The sequence below is a fragment of the Daucus carota genome, chromosome 6 (genome assembly GCF_001625215.2).
Source record: "Daucus carota subsp. sativus chromosome 6, DH1 v3.0, whole genome shotgun sequence".
Lineage (NCBI taxonomy): Eukaryota > Viridiplantae > Streptophyta > Magnoliopsida > Apiales > Apiaceae > Daucus > Daucus carota.
Window position 1 is genome coordinate 10,151,741 of NC_030386.2, and position 15,109 is coordinate 10,166,849.

General features: G+C 35.0%; 1 protein-coding gene and 2 long non-coding RNA genes across 5 annotated transcripts in view; all 3 read right to left on the minus strand.

Annotated features, from left to right (window-relative positions):
* The window catches only part of LOC135147187 (maturase K-like), a 1,092-nt gene extending 35 nt beyond the window's left edge, over positions 1-1,057 (minus strand). Inside the window, exons 1-2 of the mRNA XM_064080038.1 lie at positions 1,044-1,057; positions 1-707 (exon numbers count right to left, since the gene is read on the minus strand). The exon at positions 1-707 is cut by the window's left edge and continues 35 nt beyond it. Coding sequence (XP_063936108.1) covers positions 41-707; positions 1,044-1,057 — 681 coding nt within the window. The 3' untranslated portion in view covers positions 1-40. The remainder of the gene's footprint in view (positions 708-1,043) is intronic.
* A 2,481-nt stretch (positions 1,058-3,538) lies between these two features.
* On the minus strand, positions 3,539-7,358 carry LOC135147026 (uncharacterized). Of its 2 annotated transcripts, none has more exons than XR_010284313.1 (2): positions 6,729-7,358; positions 3,539-3,847 (listed from the first exon to the last, which is right to left on the minus strand). It is a non-coding gene; the product is annotated as an uncharacterized LOC135147026 (long non-coding RNA). The 2 variants fall into 2 exon arrangements; XR_010284314.1 differs by lacking the exon at positions 3,539-3,847 and adding an exon at positions 4,643-4,969.
* Positions 7,359-9,920: 2,562 nt separating this feature from the next.
* On the minus strand, positions 9,921-13,741 carry LOC135147025 (uncharacterized). 2 transcript variants are annotated; one of them, XR_010284311.1, is made up of 2 exons: positions 13,112-13,741; positions 9,921-10,229 (listed from the first exon to the last, which is right to left on the minus strand). It is a non-coding gene; the product is annotated as an uncharacterized LOC135147025 (long non-coding RNA). The 2 variants fall into 2 exon arrangements; XR_010284312.1 differs by lacking the exon at positions 9,921-10,229 and adding an exon at positions 11,025-11,351.
* Positions 13,742-15,109: the final 1,368 nt, after the last annotated feature.

Sequence of the window (15,109 nt, forward strand, 5' to 3'; positions counted from 1 at the left end):
AAAAAGAATTTGTTATCTCTTCATTATTTATCTTCATTACTTAGAATAACGAATCATTCAATTCATGACTGGCCAAATCATTGATACAAATAATATCCAAATACCAAATACGCCTTCTGTATAACCTATGCGAAGTGGAAGAAGCTCTTGGAAAGATCAAACAAAGGACTTGCTCTTCCGCCGTAAAGAATTCTTCCAATAACCCCGAGCCCGATCTTTTCAAAAAAGCACGTACAGTACTTTTATGTTTACGAGCCAAAGTTCTAGCACAAGATAGCCGAAGTATATACTTTATTCGATACAAACTCTTTTTTTGTGAGGATCCACTAAAAAAATGAGAAATATTTCTGCATATACGCCCAAATCGGACAATAATATCAGAACCTGATAAATCAGTCCAAACCGCCTTACTAATAGGGTGCCCCAATACGTTACAAAATCTCGCCTTAGCCAATGATCCAATCAGAGGAACAATTGGAACAAGAGTATCGAACTTTTTAATAGGATTATCAATTATAAATGCATTTTCTAACATTTGACTGCGGACCATTGAAGGGTTTAGTCCCGCACTTGATATATATCCCAGAAGAGATAGGGAATTATTATATAGGACTTGCTCTTCCGCCGTAAAGAATTCTTCCAATAACCCCGAGCCCGATCTTTTCAAAAAAGCACGTACAGTACTTTTATGTTTACGAGCCAAAGTTCTAGCACAAGACAGCCGAAGTATATACTTTATTCGATACAAACTCTTTTTTTGTGAGGATCCACTAAAAAATGAGAAAGATTTCTGCACAACGACTAGGACTCGTGTCGGAGGAGTTTCGAGTTAAAAAAAATGACTTTTTAAAAGTATCACCTGATGTTAAGTTTTCGGTTGACACAATTAAATTCTTTTTGTAAATTCATCTGCAATTTTCCGATTCCTCCCGGTCGATTTTCTATTATTAACTTTGGGAATCTACTTGCAACCGTGTTGATCAAAATGACTAAGTTTAATGACTTTACCAGTCACTCGCTCCCGTATTATAAGATTCTCTCACCCCGTGGTCGCCATTCCATTCCCCTTATTCGTAGGTGCTCGTTCTTGTCTAAGGGTTCGCCGCGGTTCATTGCTGTGCTTACACACCAGGCTATGTGTTAAAAAATAATTTTTCATTGCAGTCTTAAGAAAAACCCCAAGGAACTCTCAAAAGAAGACAAAAGTTTCTCAGAACCTAGAGTCTTCTTTCACTTTGACCTGCTACCTCATATGAGATTGAATCGTTCTGAAAAAGGAAGTTCGAGCTTGAGTGCCCGGATGGGGTTTCAGTGTAGTAAAGAAATTCCTTTTCAATTTTTGTGGCTTCAACTGCGGTATAAGTCGAAGGAGCTGGTACGGAAAATCTACCACTCCCTTTGTTCTGCAACTAGACGGTCGTCCATCGTCGTAAAGTAGTCCCCGCGAAGCTTTCGGGAAGAGGGGTAGTCTTGTGTGTAAACATAGCATTTCTGGTCGAACCCGCCCAACCCAACTAAGACGAACTGAACCTGACAGACACATCTTTCTCCTTTTGGCAGGGTACTCCGAGTAGTGGGTACCCCGTAGGACCTCGACCCTGACCCGTAAATGGACCTTTATGAGCCTCAAAATTTCGCCCGATTTACCATATAATATATTTGTTGTTTTTGGCGGATCGCTTTCTACTAGGTTGGATCGGATGTCAACCTGTGGAGGCACCATTTGTGACTATTGGGCAAATTTCTCCTTTTGTCTTCTTCTTGTTCTTTGCCATAATGCCCATTCCGGGACGAGTTCAAAGAGAAAGGGGCGGCGGCGTTCTTGAATGAAGTCTATCCGAACCCAATTAGAACTTACTTCTCAGATCAGGCTTGAAGCCTTAAAAGGCATAGTTGGTAAAGTAAAGGAGAAGGGTTGCTCGAGTTGATTTTCTTTAGTTGCTTGTTGCAGTTCAGCTTCAGCCACTCGAATTTTCGATATTCCTTTTTATTTCTCATCAAATGAATGGCATCTTCTTCTGGAAACCGCACCAATAGCGGCATGAGTGGTCGGAGATTGATTGAAAAGGCAGCCCGCTCCCCCCGGCTGTACCGTACCGGTGAACTGAACTCGAGTTCGTTCTATTCGTTATAACAGAATGCTAACCCTTGGTGATTGGCCAATTCCAAGGTCTTTATCAATAGAGCCACAACGACCAGACAGAATAGGAGATCGCCCCTCCTTGCTCTCCAAATTACCTCGTTTCCCATCCCAAGCGAGAACATTAGATCATGGATTAGCGCGAGTAGCGGAACGAGCTCTATTTACGTCATTATCAGAGGCCCTTCACGCGGCTTGACCGAGAACGGAGCGTTCAGGCCAAGGCTCTCGGGATTTTTCCAAGCCCAGCTCCTCAGCCGAAGGCTTCTTTTACGAGTCACGGGGCTAAATGAGGAGTGCATTCACGAGCACTAGCTTTCCAAACCTTGGTGAACCCCGTGCTTCGCGGTAAGACGGTGGTAACTTCCCGAACCGCTTCCATTTTGTTATTTGAAGTGTATGGATGATTTCCGAGGACACACAAAAAAGCGATAATAGATCTCGTCGTTAAGAAAAGAAAGTAAAAAAAAAGATATATGCTTATTCACACAGAATCATACATTTTTTATGTCATTCTAGGCTTAATCATGATAAATATGTATCACTGTTGGATCTCTGATTATAACATCTCTAAGATAGCTGAATAATCATACTACAATTTTTACATTTTTTATGAAACAATAATGTAATAAAGTATTTGAGATTAAGCTCAAATCTTTTATAGACTATGAGCTTTTCATCCGGACTATGTTGATTTTAAATGGCATTTTATTTAATTTAATTTTTTAATTTGGGATTATATGATGTTTTCATTTTCTGTTATAATCATAAAATTATTTCACAACGTCACAAAAAACAACTACAATATCAGGACACCCGTGCGCGGAGCGTGGGCAAGAAAAGCTAGTAACTAATAATTCATAATATTTCAATATATATACTATACATTTAACACACACACACACACACACATATAATATTTTGTATCGGGTTTTTATCAGGTGTTGGGTTCGGATCGGGTTCGAATGAGATTTTGGATTTCGGGTCGTGTCTCGGTTCGGAATACTTAAGATCTAGATCCGGATCTAAACTTTTTCGGGTCTAAAATCCGGATCCATATCCAAAAAAAATCGAAATCGGGTTCGGTATATCAACTCAGTAAGAAACAGGTAGGGTATCCATTGGGTCAGGTAAAACTGTCATCCCTACTACTTGATGGTGATGAGTAAGAGGATGAAGAAATGCACAAGATGTGACAGTCCAGGAATCCGGGGGTCTGGATTCTGACGTCACCACATAAAACCCATTTTTAAACACTCTTGAAATCCTGATTTTTTTTTTAATTTTTAAAGATAATAGAACCAAAAGGATTTAAAACTGAAAACTTTAATAAAAGATTTGAATGAGACCATAAATCGAATGATTTCAAAACCTGAATTTCAAACTTGAAAACCATAATAAAAGAATTGAATGATAACATTTAAACTTTAATAAATGATTCGAAAGAGAACATTTAAACCCCCTAAAATCAACAGGATCGCTTCCAGGTTACAGTATTGAAATTAGAATCAACCACTATTATTACACAACATCTCTTACCAAATCAGATCATCTTCGATAAGAAGAATCACGGTCAACTATTTCAGCTTACCCCAACCTCATCAACTTTCCTGAACACTCCTCGACCACTGAATTCTCAACTCTGTCTCCTCGTCTAGCATTAGCCTTATTCACAATCTCAATCCATCATCTCATCTTTAAGCCTTTCTGAAATGGTTAGAAAGGAATAGCAAGGGTGAGCAACAATGCTCAGCAAGTAGTAATAAACAATGAAAATTCTGAAATGATATAACAGAAGTTCACGAGTTCAAAATATAAAAAGATTCAACCTGAGTTCACAAGTTTAGGTATTGTATAAGAAGATCACAATACCTCGCAACAATTGAATACTGAGGAATTCAATCTTTCCAAAAGAATTATCGAATTGGACTATCACATTTTAATTAAAACCAAGGTTAGGCAGCTGATCAGTTCCGCACTAACCCCGAGCAGGCCCCGCCATGCTCTATCACTGGATCCAAGGCACTCATTGGCCCAACATGACCACGAATCTGGTCCACAGGTTTATATAAAAACAATAATCCAATTCTCTAATTCAATTCAAGAAGCCAATGTAAATTAACAGAACATCATCATAAATATCATCAACAACTGAATAATTTCCAATCAAACTCTGATAATAATCTATTCATAAATCATGATCCTTCATTTCATAAATCACAGTTCAGGAAATCCTCAACTATTCAGTATCCTCCATTATCGGCTAAGCAACTGAATTTAGCCTGCTAAACCAGCATGACAATGGCGGGTTGAATAATCAAGAAGATCCCAATTCATTCAAAGCTCTAACTATCACTGAGCAACACATGCTTCAATGACAATCTGAACTTCGAATTAATTTGTAAAACGGAAATTCTTTAGAAACTTGAAGATTAGAAAGAATGGTTCAGAATACTCGCACTTTCGAACATTGAAAAGAAAGGTATGAATACTTGAAACATATACCAAAGGAATGGATCAGAATATTTGCAATATATCCAAGAGAAAGGTTTAGGATACTTGCAACACATATAAAAAGAATGGATCAGAATATGCAATATATCCAAAAGCAGGGTGCAGGGTACTTGCCTTAAATCTGACTCCAGTCTCACATCTCAATCTCATCTTTCCACTTTCACAATCTATGCATCTCATAGTCTCTAGACCATCTCTGGCTATACTCTTTCTACCGTACATCTTCGCTTCGCTTACTCGATTCATCCCTTATTCGCTTTGCAATACCATTTCGACTTTCTGAACGTCTTCGCGCGTACACGTCTCGTCCAAATCCTTTACGAGAATAAGACAACACTATAGTCACTAAACAATATATCGCATATACATATCACGTATAACGATACCCACTTATATACCCCTTTAAACTTATCAGATACCACGTAACACATAAGCATGCTTTGACTCTAACATATAGTCAATCATATACCACATAACATATTACCAATCAGTAATCATATAAATCCTGTCGAAATTCCGACATCGTCTCATCTATTTATAGGACTATCCACCTGTCAACCTATTCTCAACCAACAACCAATCAACCAACTCCAGTCACCATAATCCATATATCCTTCTCCAATATCAGTCCTACGCATCATTTATCACTTCACAATATCAAAATTAACACGTACTTCACATAATCATCACTTAATAGCACTTAGATCACATATTATCACATTATGCATACTTATCAACAATTATTCACCTTATAGACTCAGCCATATAGTCACATCATATTAAAATAGACGTTATAAGCTTCTGTCTCTCTTTCGTTTCACTTGATTCCGACTTACGGATCAAAAGTTATGCTCAAAACAGTTTTCTCACTCTCCTATCGCCACATAACACATCAAACAGATAGCATACAACATATTTCATATAAGGTCTCCCATCCCAATTGATATTAAATCAAGTCTTGGGTTTAAAATGATTTTTCGGGAATTTTCTGGAATTTTTAAACATTTTTCGGAATTAAAATCGATAAAAGAATCACTTTTCGAATAAATAATCAAGTCCCAAATACTTGAAATCGGACTTGAAATCATTCATAAACAATTATCGAGCCTTGAAAATAATTTGGAAAAATATTTTAAAGCTCGAAACTATTTTTCGGAATTTTTAAATCAAAAAGGATAATTAAATCCAATTAATTAACCAATTAAAATCAATTAATAATTAATTAAAATAATTAATCAATTAATATTTAAATTAATTGACCAATTAAATAATTAATTACTAATTAAAATTAATTAACAAACTAATTTAGATTTATTTTTGAATAAAGAAATAATTAAAAACTATTTTTGGAATTTAAAATAATTACATAAAACAATTTTTGAAAATTAAAATCAAAAGGTTTAAAGTGTAAAATTTTGAAAGTTTTGTCCAGGGTTTAAAGTGTAACTTTCAAAAGTTACAGGGGGTGATCTGTCAAACTAGAAACCCCGGTATGATAACTTCACCATCTTCACAAGTTCGGTGGCCAAACGGCAATTTGCCGCCGGCCACCACTAGTTTCGCCGGAAACGGCGCTACGGTGGTCAGGAAGCCACCAAACTCTCCAGAATCACCACCCACACTCCCACAAACTCATTTCACAGCTTAATTTATGCAGAAACGTGGCCAAATGGCCGGATTTTTGTAGCAAATCCCGCCGCCGGCGGTTCCTTTTCCAGAACCCGGCGACTTGTGCACAACTCCAACGCTTACACTCAGTATATGAACAGATTGATCTCCTCGTGCTCTACCAGTGATATACGCCATCACATCCCAGATTTAGCCAATCAAAAACCCGGCAAAAACTCATAACTTTCCGGCGAAAAACTCAAGAACATGAAGAACAACAAACCAAGAATCAAACCACTTTTTCTATATGATTCCGAACTCCAAATTCGACATATAATATACCAAAACGACGAGAAAAACACGCTCTACAACATGGCATCATCAAATCAATCAAAAACAATCATCTACGAAAATTCATCATTTAAAAACAAATAATTCGAATCTTAAAACTTCAATTACTCCCTACCTGTGAATCTCATGTTGTTTTTGATGATTGATTTGGGTTCTACTCTTCGATATCTTCGATTTGACTATTTGCACGCTTGATTCTGACTCCAATAACACCTTCAAATCTTCGTTTGATTATGAAGAACACGAAGAACACCGCTCGGTTTCTCTCGGTATTCGTGAACAGAAACTGGTGAAAATGATTTACCGTTGAAAATAAGCTCTAGAAAGGTCTATTTATATTTACAAATAATTGGTACCCCTTTGGATCGTATATGACATGAAAATACGTATTTAATAGCTTTATATTAATAAAGCGGGGTCCAATCGGTACTGGTTTTCGAGATAATCATCAAAACGGGGCTCTTTAACTCAATTATTGGTCTGCGGGTCCCATTGCAATTATGACAAGATAAGGATGAATAAAATATCTCGTTTCACGTTTATCGAGACAAACTGGATAATTATCAACAATTACAATACCCGAAAAACTCCGCCGGACCGACTCCGGGGAAAACCGTACTCCGGATCGAAAAAGTCAAAACACGAAAAATGTCCGGAATATTCAAATTAGGCTAAAGGTGAGTTTTGTTGAAACTTCCGGAAAGAAAATTTGCCACCTCGTTACGAGTGAACAGTTTTACGGAAGTCCAATAATTAATAAATAAATATAAATATACGCAATTAAATCCGTAAATCGATTATAAAATCATCTAACATTCCATAAATCCATATGAAAATATCCAAATAAACTATATTTTCTCTTGAGCTTATAGAGATTGAAATCTCTCAAATACAAACACATACGAGCAGTTAACGCAATAAACCAGATAATATAAAATTCACAAAAATTCATATATTAATCATATAATACTCATAATTCACGATAATAATTAACCAACAAATCCACCAATACCACTTACTCACCTCACACATATATTCACATAATAATCATCTAGAATTTTCGAAACAATATATGAAAATCAGTTTTAAAAGTACAATTATTTATCAATAACACAATAACCCGGGGTTTAAATATAAAACCTTGAAAACTCATTAAACTGTAATAAAATATTAAATCTTATTCCCTTCTTTGAAGAAAATCACTTTTAATACTAATAAAAATATTTTTAAAAATCCGGGTCATTACAATCTACCCTCCTTATAGGGATTCCGTCCTCGGAATCAGAAAAAGAAGGAGGACGCATAATCAGTATAATCCCTATTAATCCATAGAACAGGTATCATCACTTAGAACTATTCACATAGTCAATTCACTTTTCAATTAAAGCCAACAATAATATTTAGACAAATAGATTTATAATAATCAATTCTAAATTTAATAATATGGGATATTACATTCTACCCCCCTTATAAGGATTCCGTCCTCGGAATCCTCCGAAGAAACTAAAACGTACACACTTCGTAATATCATATCGTCATCCACCTTTTGATCAACCTTGGCATACCTTTAGCTTTAAAGAAATAGGAGAATCAACTTTCACAATTGCAAATTTATTTTCCAAGAACCAATCTTTGAGAATTTTGAAGGAACAAGATGTTTACAAAATAGGTCGCATTAAAATACAAAAGTGACTGGGAGATCAATACGATCAAATGAACTTCATGTTGCGTGTCCATATTAGACACTACTAAAGGTTGTTAACCTTCTTGTAATCACAACACACACAAGTGATGGCGTCCCATCCAACTCCTATCACACAGACAGGTATACCTTGTGTCCCCTATAAATAGGGTTGTTCATCCCAATCAGATTGAAGAAATGTCAAGAAATATCAACGAATGTCAAGGAATATCAAAAATATCAAAGAACATCAAGGGATATCAAAGAAGATGAAAGGGTATCAAGGAATGTCAAGAAATGTCAAACAATATCAAGGACCATCACTGTCTCTTCACAACAAACCTTTATCACACATCTTTGCTTTCCAACTCATACCAATAATCAATACCCATATCATCTTAGAATTTGAGAAATTGAAGATCTCATTGATCAAAACTTTTGTAGAAAAGATATCATGATAATATCTCACTGATGAGAAACAATTAAAAGAATCTTTAGTTGAAGAGAGGTATTGCCAAGGTCTTCTCAGATTTTCGCTCTACTTCAATAAATCATTGTACGATATATGTCTTCTTTTCAACGTTCTTGATGATCAATCGATTTGACTCGTAATAACCTCATAAGATGTCATCGTAGACGTTATCGTTCGTAATAAGTCTGGCCCAAGTAGTTCACGTTCTCATGTTTCACCCAGTTGCCTTTGAAGTCCATAGCACAACACGTAGCATATCTTCGATTTTCTGAATTGTCGCCCTGTGGGTTATGGGCCCACCTTGTCCCGCTTAACTTAAAACGTCGTCGTCGAGAATTAACATTCTAACTTACTCGCAAATATCGCTTCTAATAACCTGACTCAACTTCACCTACTCTCTATCATGCACTTCTCATCTATCAACTTCTATCTACAAATCCCTCCTTCTAATTCAATACAACTCATATCTTGCACTAACTCTCCATATCTCACTAAAACAACATATCTCTTCCAATTAACTGACATGGTCAACATAATATGAACCATGCATCTTTATCATTCTCAAATCAATACAATAAACCATTTTCAACTATGCAGTATAGTCAGAATACTCTGAACTCTGCATTTTCACCATTCTCAACTCAATCATTCACTATCAAACTCTTCTATATAGGTCTAATACTGACCTTTTCCACAATTCACCATCTCAATTAATCAACATACTAGAAATCATACGTCTAAACTTAAGAATCCTAATCTCTTTAAATATCCACACTTAACTTGATCATCTAACTAAACTCTATGCTTCACTCACATTTCTAGACTATTCCTAAATAGTCCGACCATACCTCTATGTGAGGTTACACCACATTCTTCTCTAGAAAACCTAAAACTATGATCTATATTCTAATTTCAAATACTTATAACCTGTGGCTCTGATACCAACTGTGACAGTCCAGGAATCCGGGGGTCTGGATTCTGACGTCACCACATAAAACCCATTTTTAAACACTCTTGAAATCCTGATTTTTTTTTTTAATTTTTAAAGATAATAGAACCAAAAGGATTTAAAACTGAAAACTTTAATAAAAGATTTGAATGAGACCATAAATCGAATGATTTCAAAACCTGAATTTCAAACTTGAAAACCATAATAAAAGAATTGAATGATAACATTTAAACTTTAATAAATGATTCGAAAGAGAACATTTAAACCCCCTAAAATCAACAGGATCGCTTCCAGGTTACAGTATTGAAATTAGAATCAACCACTATTATTACACAACATCTCTTACCAAATCAGATCATCTTCGATAAGAAGAATCACGGTCAACTATTTCAGCTTACCCCAACCTCATCAACTTTCCTGAACACTCCTCGACCACTGAATTCTCAACTCTGTCTCCTCGTCTAGCATTAGCCTTATTCACAATCTCAATCCATCATCTCATCTTTAAGCCTTTCTGAAATGGTTAGAAAGGAATAGCAAGGGTGAGCAACAATGCTCAGCAAGTAGTAATAAACAATGAAAATTCTGAAATGATATAACAGAAGTTCACGAGTTCAAAATATAAAAAGATTCAACCTGAGTTCACAAGTTTAGGTATTGTATAAGAAGATCACAATACCTCGCAACAATTGAATACTGAGGAATTCAATCTTTCCAAAAGAATTATCGAATTGGACTATCACATTTTAATTAAAACCAAGGTTAGGCAGCTGATCAGTTCCGCACTAACCCCGAGCAGGCCCCGCCATGCTCTATCACTGGATCCAAGGCACTCATTGGCCCAACATGACCACGAATCTGGTCCACAGGTTTATATAAAAACAATAATCCAATTCTCTAATTCAATTCAAGAAGCCAATGTAAATTAACAGAACATCATCATAAATATCATCAACAACTGAATAATTTCCAATCAAACTCTGATAATAATCTATTCATAAATCATGATCCTTCATTTCATAAATCACAGTTCAGGAAATCCTCAACTATTCAGTATCCTCCATTATCGGCTAAGCAACTGAATTTAGCCTGCTAAACCAGCATGACAATGGCGGGTTGAATAATCAAGAAGATCCCAATTCATTCAAAGCTCTAACTATCACTGAGCAACACATGCTTCAATGACAATCTGAACTTCGAATTAATTTGTAAAACGGAAATTCTTTAGAAACTTGAAGATTAGAAAGAATGGTTCAGAATACTCGCACTTTCGAACATTGAAAAGAAAGGTATGAATACTTGAAACATATACCAAAGGAATGGATCAGAATATTTGCAATATATCCAAGAGAAAGGTTTAGGATACTTGCAACACATATAAAAAGAATGGATCAGAATATGCAATATATCCAAAAGCAGGGTGCAGGGTACTTGCCTTAAATCTGACTCCAGTCTCACATCTCAATCTCATCTTTCCACTTTCACAATCTATGCATCTCATAGTCTCTAGACCATCTCTGGCTATACTCTTTCTACCGTACATCTTCGCTTCGCTTACTCGATTCATCCCTTATTCGCTTTGCAATACCATTTCGACTTTCTGAACGTCTTCGCGCGTACACGTCTCGTCCAAATCCTTTACGAGAATAAGACAACACTATAGTCACTAAACAATATATCGCATATACATATCACGTATAACGATACCCACTTATATACCCCTTTAAACTTATCAGATACCACGTAACACATAAGCATGCTTTGACTCTAACATATAGTCAATCATATACCACATAACATATTACCAATCAGTAATCATATAAATCCTGTCGAAATTCCGACATCGTCTCATCTATTTATAGGACTATCCACCTGTCAACCTATTCTCAACCAACAACCAATCAACCAACTCCAGTCACCATAATCCATATATCCTTCTCCAATATCAGTCCTACGCATCATTTATCACTTCACAATATCAAAATTAACACGTACTTCACATAATCATCACTTAATAGCACTTAGATCACATATTATCACATTATGCATACTTATCAACAATTATTCACCTTATAGACTCAGCCATATAGTCACATCATATTAAAATAGACGTTATAAGCTTCTGTCTCTCTTTCGTTTCACTTGATTCCGACTTACGGATCAAAAGTTATGCTCAAAACAGTTTTCTCACTCTCCTATCGCCACATAACACATCAAACAGATAGCATACAACATATTTCATATAAGGTCTCCCATCCCAATTGATATTAAATCAAGTCTTGGGTTTAAAATGATTTTTCGGGAATTTTCTGGAATTTTTAAACATTTTTCGGAATTAAAATCGATAAAAGAATCACTTTTCGAATAAATAATCAAGTCCCAAATACTTGAAATCGGACTTGAAATCATTCATAAACAATTATCGAGCCTTGAAAATAATTTGGAAAAATATTTTAAAGCTCGAAACTATTTTTCGGAATTTTTAAATCAAAAAGGATAATTAAATCCAATTAATTAACCAATTAAAATCAATTAATAATTAATTAAAATAATTAATCAATTAATATTTAAATTAATTGACCAATTAAATAATTAATTACTAATTAAAATTAATTAACAAACTAATTTAGATTTATTTTTGAATAAAGAAATAATTAAAAACTATTTTTGGAATTTAAAATAATTACATAAAACAATTTTTGAAAATTAAAATCAAAAGGTTTAAAGTGTAAAATTTTGAAAGTTTTGTCCAGGGTTTAAAGTGTAACTTTCAAAAGTTACAGGGGGTGATCTGTCAAACTAGAAACCCCGGTATGATAACTTCACCATCTTCACAAGTTCGGTGGCCAAACGGCAATTTGCCGCCGGCCACCACTAGTTTCGCCGGAAACGGCGCTACGGTGGTCAGGAAGCCACCAAACTCTCCAGAATCACCACCCACACTCCCACAAACTCATTTCACAGCTTAATTTATGCAGAAACGTGGCCAAATGGCCGGATTTTTGTAGCAAATCCCGCCGCCGGCGGTTCCTTTTCCAGAACCCGGCGACTTGTGCACAACTCCAACGCTTACACTCAGTATATGAACAGATTGATCTCCTCGTGCTCTACCCAGTGATATACGCCATCACATCCCAGATTTAGCCAATCAAAAACCCGGCAAAAACTCATAACTTTCCGGCGAAAAACTCAAGAACATGAAGAACAACAAACCAAGAATCAAACCACTTTTTCTATATGATTCCGAACTCCAAATTCGACATATAATATACCAAAACGACGAGAAAAACACGCTCTACAACATGGCATCATCAAATCAATCAAAAACAATCATCTACGAAAATTCATCATTTAAAAACAAATAATTCGAATCTTAAAACTTCAATTACTCCCTACCTGTGAATCTCATGTTGTTTTTGATGATTGATTTGGGTTCTACTCTTCGATATCTTCGATTTGACTATTTGCACGCTTGATTCTGACTCCAATAACACCTTCAAATCTTCGTTTGATTATGAAGAACACGAAGAACACCGCTCGGTTTCTCTCGGTATTCGTGAACAGAAACTGGTGAAAATGATTTACCGTTGAAAATAAGCTCTAGAAAGGTCTATTTATATTTACAAATAATTGGTACCCCTTTGGATCGTATATGACATGAAAATACGTATTTAATAGCTTTATATTAATAAAGCGGGGTCCAATCGGTACTGGTTTTCGAGATAATCATCAAAACGGGGCTCTTTAACTCAATTATTGGTCTGCGGGTCCCATTGCAATTATGACAAGATAAGGATGAATAAAATATCTCGTTTCACGTTTATCGAGACAAACTGGATAATTATCAACAATTACAATACCCGAAAAACTCCGCCGGACCGACTCCGGGGAAAACCGTACTCCGGATCGAAAAAGTCAAAACACGAAAAATGTCCGGAATATTCAAATTAGGCTAAAGGTGAGTTTTGTTGAAACTTCCGGAAAGAAAATTTGCCACCTCGTTACGAGTGAACAGTTTTACGGAAGTCCAATAATTAATAAATAAATATAAATATACGCAATTAAATCCGTAAATCGATTATAAAATCATCTAACATTCCATAAATCCATATGAAAATATCCAAATAAACTATATTTTCTCTTGAGCTTATAGAGATTGAAATCTCTCAAATACAAACACATACGAGCAGTTAACGCAATAAACCAGATAATATAAAATTCACAAAAATTCATATATTAATCATATAATACTCATAATTCACGATAATAATTAACCAACAAATCCACCAATACCACTTACTCACCTCACACATATATTCACATAATAATCATCTAGAATTTTCGAAACAATATATGAAAATCAGTTTTAAAAGTACAATTATTTATCAATAACACAATAACCCGGGGTTTAAATATAAAACCTTGAAAACTCATTAAACTGTAATAAAATATTAAATCTTATTCCCTTCTTTGAAGAAAATCACTTTTAATACTAATAAAAATATTTTTAAAAATCCGGGTCATTACACAAGAACATATCTAAATTCATAGAAGAAGATGAGAAAGAGGTGCACAAGGATAAAAAAGTTATGAACATCTTGTTTAATGGCAATGATACCGATATGTTTGACAATGTTATCAATTGGACCACAACTAAGCAAGTGTGAAAACTATTCAAACCCTATGTGAGGCACTGAGCAAGTGAGTGAGAACAAAATAAGGTTGTTTGTACAACAATATGAGCACTGCCGTTATAAAACTAGTGTAGCAGGTTTCAAAATTTGTTAAATACACTAAAACTCTATAATAGGGCTTATTTGGTCAAGGATTCAAATCTCAAGTTATTAAGGTCATCGCCTAAAGAGTGGAAGCCACTGACAGTAGCTCTAAGGCAAGCCCAAAACTATGAACTTGAAATTCAACATGATGGAGGAGGGTTCCAAGAAAGAGAAGACTGTGACCTTGATAGCGGAGAAAACTGAAGAACAGGAGATGCATTGAAGTTTGTTGTTGCTGCTAAAGATACACTAAACATGGATGCTTGTGAAGGTAGGGGAAATGATGGAAGAATCAAGGACAAGCTCATAGAGAAAGATGATGAAACATCCATCATGATGAGCTAAATATTATCAGAAATTAAAATATATTTTTTTCTAAATTCTAAATCTTCTAAATATACAAAAATAATATTTTTAAAACCATTATCTATTTTTTATAAATAATTGTTTGAAAAATATATTTTATTTAAAAATAATTTAAATAATCATTTACAATATATTAAAATATATTAACAAAATTCAAAACATATAATATCATGATCTAGATATCTATATAATTTAAATCCAAATAAAATAATTGGTGCAATTAAATACCAATTAGATTTCTAAATTTAAA